Source organism: Saccopteryx leptura, chromosome 5, assembly GCF_036850995.1.
Source record: "Saccopteryx leptura isolate mSacLep1 chromosome 5, mSacLep1_pri_phased_curated, whole genome shotgun sequence".
Lineage (NCBI taxonomy): Eukaryota > Metazoa > Chordata > Mammalia > Chiroptera > Emballonuridae > Saccopteryx > Saccopteryx leptura.
In genome coordinates, this window is record NC_089507.1 from 17,387,743 (window position 1) to 17,406,279 (window position 18,537).

The window sequence follows — 18,537 nt, forward strand, 5'->3', positions numbered from 1 at the left end:
CGGCGTCTTCTCCTCCTGGACCAGAACTGTGGACTGACTCCCTGCCCCCACTCCACACCTACATCCAGGCCGGCGTCTTCTCCTCCTGGACCAGAACTGTGGACTGACTCCCTGCCCCCACTCCACACCTACATCCAGGCCGGCGTCTTCTCCTCCTGGACCAGAACTGTGGACTGACTCCCTGCTCCCACTCCACACCTACATCCAGGCCGGCGCCTTCTCCTCCTGGACCAGAACGGTGGACTCCCTGCTCCCACTCCACACCCCTGCGTTCCCATCCTCCCACTGCTGCTAGAGTGGCCTCGACAACCCAAATCTGATCCCACCTCACCCCTCTTACAACCCTCACCTACAGAGTAAAGCCCAAACTCTTCGAGACGGTGTCTGAGACTGTCGGGGATCACCCCTGCCCAGGCTTTCTCTGCCTCCCAAAGCCCCTGCACATCGTTAAAAGTGCCGTGCTCTTTCCACCTCCCTACAGCTACTCTGCCCGCAATGCCCACCCCTGCCTTAGTTATCTGGTAAACACATACTGACCCTTCAAGCATCAGTCCCAGTGCCACCTCCGCCAGGAAGCCTTCTCTGAACATTCCAGCCCTTCAGGTAAAACTGACCACTCCCTTCTTTTACCACTTATTTACACCCCCTTTATTCAATTGCATTACCCTTTTTCTTTGCTTTCAAGTCTGTCCCTCAAGGGCGAGGACCTTGCTTTGTTTCGCCTACCTCTGAAGTCTAGCCAAGTAAGTAAGCAGTCACTCAGCCAGTATCAAATGAATGAAAGATGAACTATCCTATAAGGCTTGAATTCCTTCAGGACAGTGAAGGAGGTCACTATTTGCAAAGGAAATCTATCCCATGAAACACTGCCATTCTTGGGAAGTTCATACATGAAGCAGAAGCCAGTTTCTGCAATGCCTTGACTCAAGGGTCTAGCTGTATGCCAGGAACACCACGGAACGCCTCTGACCACTAACACAGCTACCAACACCTCCCATCACTCTTTATTCCAGGGGTCCCCAAATTACAGCCTGCGGGCCGCATGCGGCCCCCTGAGGCCATTTATCCGGCCCCCACCGCACTTCCGGAAGGGGCACCTCTTCCATTGGTGGTCAGTGAGAGGAGCATAGTCCCCATTGAAATACTGGTCAGTTTGTTGATTTAAATTTACTTGTTCTTTATTTTAAATATTGTATTTGTTCCCATTTTGTTTTTTTACTTTAAAATAAGATATGTGCAGTGTGCATAGGGATTTGTTCATAGTTTTTTTTATAGTCCGGCCCTCCAATGGTCTGAGTGACAGTGAACTGGCCCCCTGTGTAAAAAGTTTGGGGACCCCTGCTCTATTCCCTTCCCCAGGCTGAACATCGCCAGCTTCTCTCCCCTTCCTAACAGACGCGTCTCAAGAGACCTCGTGGCCTTACAGGGTGTATGTACTTAATTACTAAGCAAACCCAAATCGCCATGGGAGAGGCCGGCTCCACTTGGAAAGATTCTCAAGATGCTGCTTACACGGTACTTTGAATCAGGGGGTCTCAAGTTCAAGTGCTTATGGGCCAAAGCAGATAAGATCCATGACAGAGGGAGGCAGGCAGCACTGAAATCCAGAGAGAAGAGGCAACGGATGGTCCTGGCGTGCCTGTGCCAACCACTCACCTCCAGGGTTGCTGCGGTGGAGGCCAGGTTGCCGGGTCTTTGAATGTTTTGAGAAGAGCTACAAACTTGCATTTGGACACAAGGTTTTTGATACTGGTAACTTTTTTTTTTACCACAATGTATGTGCCAAACCAACGGCCTCTGGGGGCCAGCTCCAGCTGCAGACTGTCCACTTGTGGCCTTGACTTAAAGAATTGCTCGATCAATTCCTAAATACACGTTTTTGTATTTAGTGCTGGAAATGTGTATAGCTATACTGAGGGCTGTGGACAAAGCTGAATTTAAATTTAAAGTTAAGCTAGAAGACGAGGGTTAAAAATAACTGGGAAGCATAAATCACCAAAGAAGAAGTGATCGCCAACAGTGGGGAAACAGGGAGCCTTCCTAACCGGCGTCCAGAGGCAAAGCAAAGACACATTACCCGTCAGCAGCTCCATCTCCAGCAGGGCCTGGAACAGGCTGGGGTGCTGGGCTCTCAGCTCCTTCTCCCAGGGGAAGGCTGTGCACGTCAGGGGTCTCCCGTATCGGCGCCGCAAGTCCAGGTAGGAGTTCCGCAGGTCGCCTGCAGGAAAGGGAAGCGTCAGGCACCGCCTCCCTCAGGACAGGGTAGGGCTCACCTCTCTACACCCCTTCTCCCTCAGCGGAACAAGAAGTAAGAGGTCAGACGGAATGCTCCTGGATATGGGTTGGGATGAATTAGGGATTTGAAATTGGTCCGATGCCTTTGCCTTGAGGTCAAAAATTCAAAGCCAAGTCCAAGGGAAATGTGCCAAAGTCGCTGATGGCTGTTGAATAATTCTACAGAATGAGCAGCTGGCCTCGGACTGGTCCCCAGGAGGCCAATATCTAGGCCATTTTGTTGGCAGTGTGAGCCGAGGAGCAAAGCCCGAAGACCCCCAGGGAGGCAAGGCAGTCCATGTTAGGAAAATCTTCCCTCAAATGGATCAGCGTGCAAGGCTAGCCTTCCAACTCAAACTATCTCGCCTAAGACTTCATCAGTTATTAAAATCAGTTCCTTTCCTGTTCGGGGTTTCGCCGTTCTTGTGCCTCTTCCCCCTCGTCTGACAGCATCGTACTGTCTGTATGATTCGGTGGTGAGAGCAGCAGCTGGGTCCAGTGGAGCCTATTCTTAAACTGCACTGCAGAAGGGCTGCCCACGTCCGCCTCCCACCATCTCTAATCACTCCCTGGGACTGTTTTACGCGAACCCGCTCGGACTGGGGTACGTTCAAGACACAGCCATCTCTCCGTGGCCTGAAGCAGGAAGTTCAGCTCTGAAGCTGGTGAGATACGTAGGCAGGACTGAAACACTCGGTTTGCTTTGGCGGATGGCAAGGGCCCCGCAGAAACTTCTCTTCCAGAAGGAACTCATGTGACTAACTCTATGGCCACCCTATCACACAAGAATACCCACAGCCCAGAGAAATGGATGAGAGCCAGATCCAAGCTGGAACATTGGAAGACAAGACCAGATCAAGTTTTTATAACAGATAAACACCCTGTTGGAGTCAAAGGGGATATCCTTGCAAATGTGGGCAGGCATAAACACGGTCTACTTAAAATTCATTCCTTCTGTTGCAAATTACCAACGACTGCCAGAATGAGTCGATTTCAAGGACTTAAAAAACAAAACCGAGCCCCAAACAACGAAGTCATTGTTCAACATTTCTGAAAAGCTAATATTCAGATATTAATGGTCCAAGACAAAAAAAATGCACCGATGGGGAAACATTTCTAATGATTAATTTATTTTCCAATTCATTTTTATTTTCTTAGACTGGCCTAAGAGCCCATTACGGATGGGAATAATGAAACACGAGGCTCAAAACACTCTCATTTGTATTCTTCAACTAAATCACGTATGGTTGAGGCTACGAGGCAGGTTGGGCTGCTGCCGGCTGTCGCTCTTGTTGGAATCCAGGTGGAATGGACACTTTCACTTGCATCCATCTGTGGAGGAACACTTGTCCCCATTGGTCAAGTCATGATATGTTCCATTTAACCCCATTAGAAAGAAGCCAGGTGTATTGACATGGATGCACAGAGCTAAAGATCGCTTCCCCGAAGCCCAATACTCACATGCTTCTTGGCTCCCTCGCTGTACGATGGATGCATACACAGACACTATCTCTTGAACCTCTGCACACCTCTCATAATATAACTTGATTTGTTCAGCAAGTGGCGCCTCAAGGAGGGGATTAAAAACCTGCAAGAAGGCAAGGAAATCGAATGAACGGCCATTGTCATCAAACACCCATCGATACCCCTACGAGGCTGCGTTCAGGTTGATTTCCTTCCCCCACTGATATCACCAGCTGGCGTGTTTGTGCACAGATCATCCAATCTGGCTTTTGCAAAGGGAGGGTGTAATTCAAGACCACGATGGCCCTGGCCACTTCCTTCTGGCTTCTTTCTGTGGCATCTCCTCTGCAGAGCTGCTTCAGTGTCAGGGTTTCCCAGAGACCAGGCCTCCACCCTCTGCTGGCTCCCTGCTGCGCGCTGTCCCCAGAGAATCGTTCATCTCCCCTTCAGTTCTCCAGGGACACTGAGTCTGCTCGTGCTGCGTCAGCTGACTGGGAGCCCTTCTCCCATTTTCTTCTGCTTGGCAGGCTCCTACTCAACCTCCAAGGGCCAGATTCAAGGCCATGGCTTCAGGGCGGCCTCCCTCACAGCCTACCCCACCCTCACCTGGATGCCACCTCTGCTCCCAACACTGCGCTCACATCTGGATTCTTGCACGTAGCACATTCCTTCATGACTTGTCTGCTTGAGACAGATAAGGAAGTTCCTTAAGAACACAGATCTTATCTCAACTCAGTGGTTTTCAAAATGCAGGCTGTGACCCAATAGAGGGTCATGAGAAAATCATTTCAGTGGGTTGCAACACGCCGTAATTTTTTTTTCTTTTTTTTTTTTTTTTTTTGTATTTTTCTGAAGCTGGAAATGGGGAGGCAGTCAGACAGACTCCCACATGCGCCTGACTGGGATCCACCCAGCATGCCCACCAGGGGGCGATGCTCTGCCCCTCCGGGGCATGGCTCTGTTGCGACCAGAGCCACTCTAGTGCCTGAGGCAGAGGCCATGGAGCCATCCTCAGCGCCCGGGCAAACTTTGCTCCAATGGAGCCTTGGCTGCAGGAGGGGAAGAGAGAGACAGAGAGGAAGGAGAGGGGGAGGGGTGGAGAAGCAGATGGGCGCTTCTCCTGTGTGCCCTGGCCGGGAATCAAACCTGGGACTTCCGCATGCCAGGCCGACACTCTACCACTGAGCCAACCGGCCAGGGCCAGTAATTTTTTTTTATAAAGCAGAACACAAAATATCAAAAAACACTGAATATAGCAACGATATATATTTTTAGTAAATTTTTTATTTCAGCTATATTATATATGTATATGTAGTATGTCTTAGTATGTATGTGTGTGTTTATATGTACATACATATGTACTGTTCATGATATTAAATAAATTTCTAAGTGTGGACCACCTTAAAAAAATAGGTTGACAGCTACTATCTTAATTCACCTTGGACACCTCCACACCTGGCACATAGTAGGTGCTCAGTAAGTATTTGCTGCACAAATGAAAAAATAAATCTTATTCCCCCCCTTCATAGAGGTCTCTCAACAGGGGTACTAAGAGGCTCCCAGGGGTGGTAGGGAGCCCCGTTTCTACTCAAGAACTTTGTCTAGTGACTCCTGCTTTCCCCAGAACCAAGCTCCCAGGGTCACAGGAATGAAAGACTGTCCCCTGTTCAGGCATTCAGGGATCTCCGTGCCCAGGCAGAGAACACAGCCGCTGTGAAGGCCCCCTGCCGGGCAGCTCTCCTCTGCGGGCAGCAGCCCCGCTGGCGCTGTCCCAGAGACCTGGACAGCCCCTCTGGACAGCCCCCCCTGGACAGCCCCCCCTGGACAGCCCCCTCTGGACAGCCCCCCTCTGGACAGCCCCCCTCTGGACAGCCCCCCTCTGGACAGCTCCCCCTCTGGACAGTCCCCTCTGGACAGCCCCCTCTGGACAGCCCCCCTGGACAGCCCCCTCTGGACAGCCCCCCTGGACAGCTCCCTCTGGACAGCCCCCTCTGGACATCCCCCTCTGGACAGTCCCCCCTGGACAGCCCCCCCTGGACAGCCCCCTCTGGACAGCCCCTCTGGACAGCTCCCCCTCTGGACAGCCCCCCTCTGGACAGCCCCCTCTGGACAGCCCCTCTGGACAGCTCCCCCTCTGGACAGCCCCCTCTGGACAGCTCCCTCTGGACAGACCCCCCTGGACAGCCCCTCTGGACAGCCCCTCTGGACAGCCCCCTCTGGACAGCCCCCTCTGGACATCCCCCTCTGGACAGCCCCCTCTGGACAGCTCCCTCTGGACAGCCCCCCCTGGCCAGCCCCTCTGGACAGCCCCCCTGGACAGCCCCCTCTGGACAGCCCCCTCTGGACAGCCCCCTCTGGACAGCTCCCTCTGGACAGCCCCCCCTGGCCAGCCCCTCTGGACAGCCCCTCTGGACAGCCCCCTCTGGACAGCCCCCTCTGGACAGCCCCTCTGGACAGCCCCTCTGCGGGCGGGTTTCGGACGGGGAGAGCCATCCGGCAGCAGAGGCCGTTCCGAACAAAGCCGTCTGCACCAGCACCTGAGTGTGAGCCGGAGGCCCCGTGTCTGAACGGAGCAGTGAACAGAACCAAGAGTCTCGTCTGCCAAGAGGCTCCTCTTCTGCTACTTTAAATAACAGCATATAAAAGAAGCTTTACCAAATAACTAAGACTCTCCTTTCATTAGCTTAATCACCGGATAGGCAACAGCCTGATAAAAACCTACTCTATAATTAAGCCACTGGTTATTAAAACAGAGGAAGTAAATGGTTTCCATTTTATGAGTACTAAATGAACCAAACGTTAACAGAAATCTATTATCGTGTTAGCTGGGGGAAAAGACTCAACATTAATAACGTCTGATGACAGAGCCGACGAGGGATCCAGCCTGAATAAATATTTTGTTTACCCGGGGGTTCCAGGCCCCCGAGCCACACACCCAGGAGCACCCACGAATTCCGCCTCCATTCCCCGGGCTCACCTGTGCCGGGTGCAGGCTGCGGAGGCGATAGTATTTCAGGGATCCAAAAAACCCGGCGACGCCAGCCACGTACCTGCTCCCGCCAATCATGAAGTACCCGGCAGTGTCGTTAAAGTGGAAATCCTCCTGGAAGCTAGAGAAAAACACAAAGGCTCCGTGTTTGAACCAGGTTTTTTAAATCTTTCATTGACCCTCACTGACTTACCCCAAACTTCTGTAAGCCGTTCACCCTGAGTTCTAGCAGAGGAGATCGTTGTGTGGTCAGGCAAACCCAGGCTAGGATAGCAACTCTGCTGTCTACCAGCTGTGTGACCTGGGACCAGTCACTTCACCTCTCTGAGACTGATTTTTCTCATTAGTAAATCAGTTCCTCACTTATACAATTGTTCAAAGAATTAAGTGAAATATAAAAACGTAAAACGTCTAGCCGAGTGGTTGGCTCACTGTCAAAAAGTCTTGGCTATTGAGATGGGTGACATTGTTTGGAATCATTAAAATTCTTTGGAATTGCTGGTCATAACCAAAACTACTTTGCTCTAAAAAGGGGGTAAAAAACCAACTTGTTGAAGAAATAGAAGGCATCTGTGAAGGAAAACTAAAAACCTATCCTATCAGATAAGAACATATGTAAATTCAGAGTTAGGAGGAGGAGGCCACAACAAGGTCAAGGTCTCGGCCACAGACAAAAGGTCAGCCCAGGTGATAGACACACTGAAAGTCCACTTTGTCCTAAAAGACTCAAAGGATTGGGAAGGAAAATGGAAAGAGAACTGGGTCAGCACAAAGTGCCCAAAGTCCTTTCTTGCAGCATTGATTATATTCACCAAAGACTGGAAAATTCCAGGTGTCTGTCAGTGAAGACTGATCTACATCCGTGCAATGGGCCTGGCCGTGAGCATTTTTTACTATACAGCTTAAAAAAGGGACCTGGGGCCCTCTATGTACTAACCTGGAGCGATCTCCAAAATACACTGTTAAGTGAAAAAATAAAAAACAAAAGTGCAGAACAAAAGGTATACCTCATAACTAAGAAAGAAAAAGATGGATTTTTTTTTGGTATTTGCATAAAAACTCTGGAAATACATACAAGAAACAAATAGACTATTTCCCCATGGCACGAGGAAAGGGGGGGGAGCAGAGCTAGCAACAAGACATCCAACTGTATACCTTGTCATACAATCTGAATCTTTTTAAACCACGTGCGTTAATTACCTACTGAAAATTAAAATAGAAAAGTGCAACGAGAGCATATGTGAACAGCAAGGCGGGGGCGGAGATGGGGATCAAGACAGGCATCAAGCGGGGAAGCCAGGCAAAGAGCAGCGAGCCAGGGAGCATCGAGGGCAGATGGAAGCAGAAAGAAAGAGCACGAAACGCCAGGCAGGCCGCCAGGAGCCCAGCGGGCCACGGGGGCCATGGCCAGGGCGATACTCGCGGGGATGGAGCAAGCCACCAGCAGGTTGGATCAAAAAAGCCAAGCAACCCTGGCTCATCCCAGGAGAGGTGAGGGACCGACTGTTAGCAAGGAACCTGACCCTCGGCAGGTACACCTAGCTGGAGGGGAAGACAAAAGATTGACGAAAGGGGGCACCTGCTGATAGCATCAACTGACAGCAGGCAGCCGGAGTGAATGCTCAGAAATGTGCTTTAGACAAAGGCAGCTCACAAGGAAAAGAAGTGCTTCATCTCCTGAGAGTTCTCTTTGCAGAATCTCAGAATTGAAGGGCCAGGAGAAGACCACGGTCTCCTCCTAATTTTTTTTTTTTCTTCCAGGTGGGACCACAGAGTTATTATCTCTGAGAGCTGTGAATTGATTCTGCTTTTCAAGGCCTTGTTAAGGCTTGAACCACCCTCCGGAGACAATACCTGGCGATACTTCCGCAGTAAAAGCTCTCTTAACGGAACAGCGCTTAACCAGCCCACCAGCTCCCCAATGGCCAATCCCTACAATGTGCTGGATGCTTGCTCACTGGACCCTGGGTCTTCTCTTTTTATCAATGGGGCTAATAACAGCACCTATCTTCAGGGTTGTTGTGAGGATTAAATGAACTCCTATTTAAACAAAGCGTTTAGAACAGTGCCTGGCACACAGTAAGCACCATAACTTGACAATTATTATCATTAACCAAGTCCACTGTTGGGCTTTTGCTACCATCTCTTGAGTTACATGCTTAATATGAGCAAGATGTGTTTGTTCCCACACCTGCTAATGCCAACTCTACGGTCGTTTAATGGTACAACTTAAATATTACGTTACCCAATAAAATATGGGTAGGGCAGAAGTTGCTCCTTCTGTAAAAGTTGAGTTGACTATTGTGGGTAGACCCAGTAAAAAAAAAAAAAAAGGTTACTAAAAGAATCGTTGTGGAATTTAGGACAATTGTAAAAGGGTAGGGAAAGAAATTGAAGGTATGTAGATGGATCCGGGGCTCTGACAGTTTCACAAACGTCTTCGCCGCCCCCTTCCCTTCAGAAGAACCAGAAACTCCATGCCGTTTATGCAAGAAGATCAGAGAACGCTCCAGCCAGGAGATTCGTACTCAAAGGAGAGGCCCTGTCTAGAAAGACGGGCAAATGAATGCACATTTCTATGTTTTTAATTAAAATAAGATGTTTAAGGTATCATTTTCAAATGAATCGTTGCTTTAATCGAAGTTTTCAACTGATCAATAAGTTGTTTGGTCCCTCTGGTGCTGGACTATATTTTTTCCTTTTTTTTTTTTTTATAGCAAGAGAGAGAAAGGTGTGGGGTGAGGGAGAGAGATGAGAAGCATCAACTTGTAGAGTTCTGGCACTTTAGTTATTCATTGATTGCTTCTCATATATGCTTTGATGGGGGAGGGGTGCTCTAGCCAAGCCAATGACTCCTTGCTCAAGCCAGCAACCCTGCACTCAAGGTAGTAAGCCTGCGTTCAAGCCAGTGACATCGGGGTTTTGAACCTGGGACCTGTGTCCCGGGTCGATGCTCTATCCACTGAGCCACCACCGTTGGCTTTTTTTTTTTTTTTTTAGTGAGAGGAGGGGAGGGAGACAGACTCCTGCATGTGCCCCAATCAGGATCCACCCAGCAAGCCTACTAGGGGGCAATACTCTGCTCATTTGGGGCCCTTGCTCCATTGCAACCAGAGCCATTTTAGCACCTGAGGCGGAGGCCATAGAGCCGTCCTCAGCACGCAAGGTCAACTTGCTTTAATTGAGCCTTGGCTGCAGGAGGGGAGGAAAAGAGAGAGAGAAAGAGAGAGAAGCGAGAAGGGGTGGGTAGAGAAGCAGATGGACACTTCTCCTGTGTGCCCTGGCCAGGAATCAAACCTGGGACTTCCACATGCTGGGCTGACACTCTACCACAGAGCCAACTGGCCCGGGCCTTTAAAAAAAAATTTTTTTTTTTACCATTATTATAATAGAACCAAACAGGAGATCTCTCCAGCTTGGTCTCCATTTTTCTCCTCTACACAAAAATTGCAAGCGATTCCCTGTACTGTGCACAGCTTGATGGTCATCCATTTCACTGACATAAATGCTGAGCTAGACTCTTCCAAAGCCCAGGCCAGGCCCTTTCGAAAGCCTCCACACACTGGCACACTGTCTCTACGCGTATCCGGACACAGGAGAGTGCCCCGGTTTATTACTGCGGAGTGCCAGCAGCCCGCAAGACCGGGCGAGGCTGTTCAACACAGCTCACGCCAGACTGGGAAACGGCTCCAGCTCGAGGAGGTCTTCAGAGGGGAACGCGGAGCCTCAAATTAGCTGCCCCACTTGGCCCTCCGAGTAATTCTCGTCTGTCATGTCACTTCCTCAGGGCCTGCTCTAAAGGCTGACCCCCTTGCCATCTTCTCAGACGGCCTATTCCTCTCCTGCCCCGCGTTCACCACAATTCATTATTTTAAATGTATTTGTGGATTTGTGTATGTAAGATCTGTCTTCCCCACTCTACTGTTCAGCCCCATGAAGACAGGGATGGACTCTGTTTAACCCCAGAGCCCAGCACTGGGCCTGGCATGTGGCAGATGCGCTAGATGAGTGTATAGTGGACGGACGGGCAGACAGACGGATGGATAAATAGATGGATGGCTGGGTGAGTGAATTCAACACTCTACAGGTCTGCAGTTGTCATCAAGTGTCGCTGGCAGCTTTTCATTCACTGTGCTTTTTGAGCATTTAATCACTGATCTTCCTATACGGACACGGTCGGAGAGCAGCTACCATTATGTTTGCATTTCAAGAGCAGATAGAAAGGAAGGTTAGGAGGCTTTCCTGGGAATGCCTATAAACACCTGGGATATTGAGTTCACTGGCTTGGCCCACTCTGAAGGTGGGATTCCAAGTATCTCCCACAGGGGCCCAGGGGCCGGGGGTGATCTCTTTAGTTGTTCTGCTGATGGGGGAGGTGCCAGGGACCGGGGAAGGGCAGCTGGGGTGGTGGTGAGGGCACTCTTGGGTCTGGGCACTCTCACTGTTCTGAGCTAAGGAGTCACTACAATGCCTGGACTTGGGTGTTGAATTGTTCTGTGCCTGAAAATCAGTTCTCATCTCTTCAGTCTTCTATGACTCAACTGTCTTTTTTTTTTTAACATTACGATATTTTGTTCATCATGGACTTTTAATATTGGTTTTTAAAAATATTGTAGTAAATGTTATTTATCATGATTACTGTTGTGAGTTGAATTGTGTCCCTTCCTTCAAAATTCAAAGGCTGAAGTCTGAACTCCCAGGACCTCCTAATGTGACCTTATTTGAAAAAATAGGGTCCTCGCAGATGTAATTAGTTAAGAAGAGGCTAAACCGGAGCTTCTGTATCCCATATGACTGCTGTCCTTATAAGCGGAAGAAATTTGAACAAAGACAGACACTCTCACAGGGAAGACGCCGTGTGAAGAATGGAGTTATGCTGCCATAAGTCAAAAAAACAGCCAGGAGCTAAGAAATAGGCCTGAATCAGATCCTTCTCTGGATCAGTAGAACATGGCTCTACTGACACCTTGGACGTCCGGCCTCCAGAACTTGCGAGACAATAATACATTTCTGCGTTGAAACCGCTCGGTCTGTGGTATCTCGTCCCAGCAGCCCCAGGAGACGAACGCACTACTGAGGGCTTCTTCGCCTCTCCCGCCTCGCCCCGTTCCCAGCCCTGGATCGCACTGTGACCTCCCCATCCACGACCCACTCGTGTTGGCCTCTAGATTTCTGGGATATGGAAGGGAAGGAAGCCCTTCCATAAAAATTGACAAAGACCCTCTGAAATTCAATCGGTTGTCACAAACATCCCAGGGTTGGAGGTGGTTATCAAGGGGAAAAAGGGAAAGGTATTCTGTTAGACTTCCTGAAAAACACACCCTTAATGTCTGGGGACCCCTTCACAGAACAGGGCATTCAAGCGATTTCCAAAGAGCCATGATCATCCCCAAAGCCAACTCCCAGGCCTTCTCATTCTTGAATTCTTCAGAGGAGAGCCCAGGCCCACCTGTTACACAGCAAAACTCGTATCTGTCAACTTCTTTCAGACTGGTCTAAATCCACCTGACCTTCTGCCCTCGTCTTAGGCCTCGGCATCTTACGTTATGATAGAGTTATCAAGTCACCGCTGATCTTTCTTTACAGGCTAAGTAATAATACTTCTCCAGCCTCTCTATATAACTCTAATCCTTTAATCCGGCCATGAAAATAAGAATTGTTCTATGTGCCCAGGGCCTAAAAGGACTCAGCCTGGCTTAAATGTAAACAGGAATATGGGGAGGAAGCAGAGTGTATGCCCTTTCCTTCCCCTGGCTCCGCTCCTTTGCTCTCCTTTCTGTGATCATTCGTTCTCAGGAACACTGGGGTTGTGAGGGGTCTCTGAGTGCATGGGGCTTGTGTGGAAAGGCAGCTTTGTGCCAGGGGTAGTCAAATGACTGCAGGATGGATGACTGTCCCTCCACCCCAGCCCAGCCAAAGTGCCCAACTGTCCTGATAAAATGACACATACAAAGCTGCTAACTTTCGTTTCTGTTCTTTAAAGTTACTCTTAAGTATTCGATTATATATATTATATGTTATGTGTTATATATTATATATTACATATTATATGTTATATATATAAGGTCTACCAGAAAGTTCTGTCTGTTTTTGGAATAAAACAAAATACAAATTTTTCTTACCGTCAATAAACTTTATTAAATAATATAATTGCCATTATTATTAATGATTTCTTGCCACTGTGAAGGCAATTTGTATATCCCATTTTTGAAAAATGTTTTATCTTTTGATGCGAAAAATCGAACCAGTGCTTGTTTGATATCTTCTTCATTTTTGAATTTTTTTTGCCCTTCAAAAAATTTTGTAAGGACAAAAACAGGTGATAGTCGGAGGGTGCTAAGTCCGGGGAATATGGTGGATGCGACAGACATGCTTCTGTAGCATTTCTTCCTTGTTGAAATTCGTAAAAATTACAGTGGCGTAAATGAACTTTATCAGTAGCCATGGGTACACTATCACCTCACACATTAAGACTAACGTGAATCAACTTTGTTTTAGTTCAGGGGTCCCCAAACTTTTTACACAGGGGGCCAGTTCACTGTCCCTCAGACCGTTGGAGGGCCGGACTATAAAAAAAACTATGAACAAATCCCTACGTACACTGCACATATCTTATTTTAAAGTAAAAAGACAAAACGGGAACAAATACAATATTTAAAATAAAGAACAAGTACATTTAAATCAACAAAATGACCAGTATTTCAATGGGAATTATGCTCCTCTCACTGACCACCAATGAAAGAGGTGCCCCTTCCAGAAGTGCAGCGGGGGCCAGATAAATGGCCTCAGGGGGCCGCATGCGGCCCGCGGGCCGTAGTTTGGGGACCCCTGTTTTAGTTAATTTGCTATGTCAGTATGTATACATTAAGTGATAAAAATAGAGAGGCACACATGAGCCAAATAAACATGCGCTTACGTGTCAAAACTTGTGATAGAAATGGACAGAACTTTCCGGTAGACCATATATATATATATATATGGTGTGTGTGTGTATATATACATATATATATATATAAAATCAAGCTATGGTGAGGTACCCTGAGTTCCTGAAGAAGGCTGTCCCATGGTTCTGCCATTAAAAAACCCTCTGTAAAAAAATAAAAAATAAAAAAAATAAAAATAAAAAAATAAAAAAATAAATAAATAAAAAACCCTCTGTTACACAGGGACAAAGCAGCAAATTCAAAAACTTATGAAATACAAGGCAACAAACCCAATTCTCAGTTTCTGTTACTCTAGCGGAGAAGAGTTCTATAAAGATGAAAAGTTACACCAATATCAATAGTTGCATACATTTCAACTTTAGATTATAAGCATAAATATGAAGCCTGTCTGCTTTTATGTTTTATACTAGGACAACATTACCAACCCTTCTCAATAAGCAACATTAATATTTTGATTTATTCTTCAGAATTCTTCGTGGAAGATAATTTTCAAAGAAAGTGAATTACACAAAGTGTCATGAGAGAAAGAATTTACAATGAGACCTGGAGAGAGAAGTAGTTTCTCTTGCTTAGCAAAAAGGCTGTAGAGGAAACAGGAGAGTTTGTGGACAGTAAAAAAAAAAAATAGTACAAAGACTAGCCACAGGGCAGACTAGTCAGTCCATGCCTGGGAAAGCTGAATAAGGAGGTGTGGGAATAACATTAGGGTTGAGGACTGAGGCACGAGGAAGATTCCTTAACCCTCACCCAGCAACATTCTGAATCAAAAGAAAGCTCGCACTTACCTAATGGTCTGATTGTGGTGGCTTTTCAAATCCTGGCCAATGCTGGTGGTTATAGCTATCTGGGGTGGGAGAGATACATGACAATCAGTTATGCCTCAATACCCCGCATCATAAATACAGCCCTGGGTATAAATTAGTCAAAAGATGCTGCGTAGTCTTTTACCTGATCAGTTTCTGCAAAAACAAAATTAACAGATTACTATCCGTGTGTCTACTAGACGGCTTAAGAAATGTAATTTCTCCAAATGACTTGATGTGTTGAAAAGATCTATTAAGCAGGCTTCCCCAGTAGATTTCAGATATTTCCAAACTACAAGCCAAAGTCCCACGGGCTGGATTCAAAGCGTGTTGCTTTGAATAGAAGGACAAGGAAATGTGTAAGACACTAGAATTCCATGAAAGTCTCCGGGGGGGGGGGGGGGGGACCGGATTGGAGCTGAACTTGCTTCACGCACTGCTGTGTCCCACCCTCTTTCCCTGAGCACTGAGAGTCGTCGCTGTCATTTCAGTGGTGACAATGTTTTTGTCCCAGGTGTCATTAGCTGTCATTAGCTGTCATGTATTCTTCTCGGTGTTTTGGATTAGGACATAAACTCTTGGAGTTAAGGGGCTCTTTTTATTTTCCTAGTGCTAGCCCGGAGCTGGTGTTTACCAAACACGTGTTGGCTTGCTTAGATTCTCAAAGATGCGCCTACAACGCTGTGTCTATGAAAGACAAACCCATAAAAAGAAAAAAACCAAACAAGCCAGTTCAGCCACAGACAGTATGTAGAAAATGACTCAAACCAGTTGTTTCTCTAAAGCAATCATTCACTGTAAGTCAACTTGTCCATTTCGTCAAACAGTGACTACGGTGGCCCCACCACAGAATTGTTTTGGGATCTGTATTTTCCAGGCAGACCAGATGGATTGGAAAAAAAAAGACAAAAAATCTACTCAAGAAAAATAAAATATTTTTTTCCTTTCTACCCCATCTAGTTTGCCTAATCCTTCTCTCCTGCTTTATCAGACAATGTGCTCTGCCACTGAATTCATCTCCTTAATTAAAGAACTACTTTGATTTACTCCTCTTCTCCAAAAGCGTCCACGAAACCCTGCTGTTTTGCAAGTAGAAATCTAACTTCCATGATCTTCAAGATTCTCCACATTCTAGCCCTAAAGACGGCTTATTTCTTCTCTGGATGTCCTACAATCTGCTTCTTTTTTTTTTTTAAACACCGGTCAAACTGGTTTATCTGCTCACCCCCAGTAATGGGCTAAAGATGCTCCCAGCTCTCCTCTCCCTCTCAATTCTGCCCCTCAGGAAGAAACCTTCCCTGAGCATCTCAGCACGAAGCGCTGTCTCTCCATATCGATGTGAGTCATCTGGCAATTAAGCTCGCCTTATGACATTCCTTCACCTGCTTAATTTTAATTCCTTAAATAGTCTATAAGCTCCTTGAGCACAGTCAGTGCCTTGCATACAGCAGGTGCAAAATAAGGTCTGCAATTTGCTCTGATGATTTGATACCTGTCTAAGTGACACAGCATTCTAAGCTAACCTCCTCAGGAAAAAGCAGCAACCAAGCTCTAATGCCATCATCATCATGTAAATGAATTGATCAACTATGGACCACAGCTATGTTAAACCTAACATCATTAAAGAAACAAAGAAACAAACAATCCTAGCTAACGTTTCATAGGCTCTTCTCAGGAAAGCAACAAGGACTGACCTGATTTCTTTCCTCTCCAGAAAAAGGAAATGTGATACACCTAGCCACCAAGGAGCGTCCACGTATTATCTAATAATGCACAAGACAAACAAGACGTCTCCTCCAGTTTTCTTGCCAGAAAACCACAAATCAATAAGAAAAGCCGATGAGAAATAAAGTCACCAGGAAAAAACGGAGCATACTGACACTGTGTCGATTGAGAAATGGAATTGTCTTCACTTCTAACAACAGATTTGCCATATCCATAAAATCTGCTTTATGAGAGTTTGAAACAATTATGTATTGTGTGCTACAGTACAAAGTAGATAAAGACCCTTTGTCCCACCAGCATTATCACTTATGTTTGTTAATTATTTGTCTGTTTATGCCAAACACAAGCGATCCTTTCAACTGCCAAAAACAGTTAAACCATCTCTTGACTCAACTAATAAATTTCCAGTAAAAAAAAAAATATAGTTGTAGACCCGATAGCACTATATAAACATGGCCAATGCTGTTCTAACATTTATCTCCACAAAGCCTATCTCGCCAGGGGGGAAGCACTGAATTCCTCAGATAACTGTGGCTATAGAGCTGGCTATTTTATTTACTCATTCACAATATGGTAAAAAAAAAGCACTTTAAAAGCCAATTAAATGGAATGGGATTCTTATGATTTAAACTTCCATCTATAAAAGTTTGATTGAAAAAGTGAATAGTTGTAAAGAGTTTATCATTTACTACAAATTTACTTTTAGAGATTCTCTGGCCTCCTGGCTTGACAGCAATGCTTAACCTTAAGCGATAACGCGGACATAATTCACGGAGGAACGCGCCTAGATAGATACCTGGCCTCCGTTGAAGGAGATATCCAGGCGAAACCACTCCTTCAAGGGTAGGGTGAATTTAGTTTTTACCGCCAGGTCTTCTCCTTGGACAAGATGCATTTGAATATGCAAGTGGCCTACAAGGAAAAATCAAAGCTCATGAAAAATGACAAAAAAACACCCAGGAGAGAGTGCAGTGGGTTACACCTTCTCAACAACTGTCCTAAGATGCAACCAGACTAGATCATGTTCCTTCTTCATTTAAACAAAAACAAAGCTAAAACAAAACACCCTCCACACACACACACACACACACACACACACACACACACCAAATCATATAAGTGCATTCCTTGGTAAAGAAGACGGTTATTTTAAGCTTCCAGGAAAAAAAAAAAAAAAAAAGTTAATTTGAAGCCCACATTTGAAAACCATCACTCTCACTAAATTGCTACACTGACAGGATCTTCTCCCTTATTCTAGACAGACGTACTTGCCAGTAGTCGGAGCAGAAGAAAATGACACGACCATTTTCAGGTTCCGTTTCACACTCACCCTCCTCGGTAAGAAACACAGACGGCGTGCCGTACATCTCGTTGGAATCAACGAAGTACAGAATCCCGCAGAGACTGGCTTTGCAGTAATGGAGTAAATAAAGCCACAACGAGACGGTAAACCTACAGGAGTGGGGGGGGGGGGAGAAAATTCTGCAGATTGGTATCATCCTAGAACAGGTAATTAGGGCTAACAATGACCGAGTAAATTGCTTTCTTTCCAATGAAGGGATGAATCTGCCTTCGTGTTCATCATGGGAGATCAGCTCGCAAAGCTTGATTTTTTGAGACAAAGGAGGTCGTTACAGTAACTGTAAAAGACAGGAAGGAGCTAAGCACCGTTGTACTAAGCTAGCAGGCAATGTACCTTGCACCTCCAACTCTCTTTCTGTGCCTCTCTGAGATTCTCACACGCCGCCGGCCATTTGAATTCCTGATTAAGGCTTAGAAAGCCGGGCATTGAATGAAAATCTGGGGTTTAAAGAAGAGGTGATTTGATAAGAAGCTATTCTAATTTTGATGATTAAAAGAAAAAAAAACATAATTAGGGCTTTTTGAACAATTTTGGTTCTTTCAAAGATAAAAGCATAAGGTAGAAAAAAAAACACATCATAATCTGCAAATGGGATCATGATATGCTAATTGGGATACATATATACTATTTTAAGGCATACATTAGGTTGAGTATCACAGCTCTGGCTGACCGATATGGAACAACTGATCTAATTGTTCCACTTCTGGACTGGGGCTATTTTAGTTGAAAAAATATATATATTGTACATCTGTGATGTGTGGAGAGAGGATAGAACAACAGTCATCCGACTTAACTAGGACAGATTTAGCCCAGCTATATGCTCCATCCATCCCTCAGCAAGTATTTGCTGAACACTTGTCTGGTGTTTCGCACTGCGTTAGTGACCAGCCGCTCAGAGATGAGGCGCCAGGAGTAACTGTGTTTTGCACAGGAAACTGGGACCAAGGTCAAAACGGATGCACAGAGTTCTCTCCA

At 46.4% G+C, this 18,537-nt stretch overlaps 1 protein-coding gene across 1 annotated transcript in view; it reads right to left on the minus strand.

Annotated features, from left to right (window-relative positions):
• SEL1L3 (SEL1L family member 3) overlaps window positions 1-18,537 on the minus strand; it is a 118,823-nt gene that overhangs the window by 72,809 nt on the left and 27,477 nt on the right. The window contains exons 4-9 of the mRNA XM_066384851.1: window positions 17,530-17,651; window positions 16,996-17,111; window positions 14,457-14,515; window positions 6,716-6,848; window positions 3,736-3,862; window positions 2,078-2,218 (exon numbers count right to left, since the gene is read on the minus strand). Coding sequence (XP_066240948.1) covers window positions 2,078-2,218; window positions 3,736-3,862; window positions 6,716-6,848; window positions 14,457-14,515; window positions 16,996-17,111; window positions 17,530-17,651 — 698 coding nt within the window. The remainder of the gene's footprint in view (window positions 1-2,077; window positions 2,219-3,735; window positions 3,863-6,715; window positions 6,849-14,456; window positions 14,516-16,995; window positions 17,112-17,529; window positions 17,652-18,537) is intronic.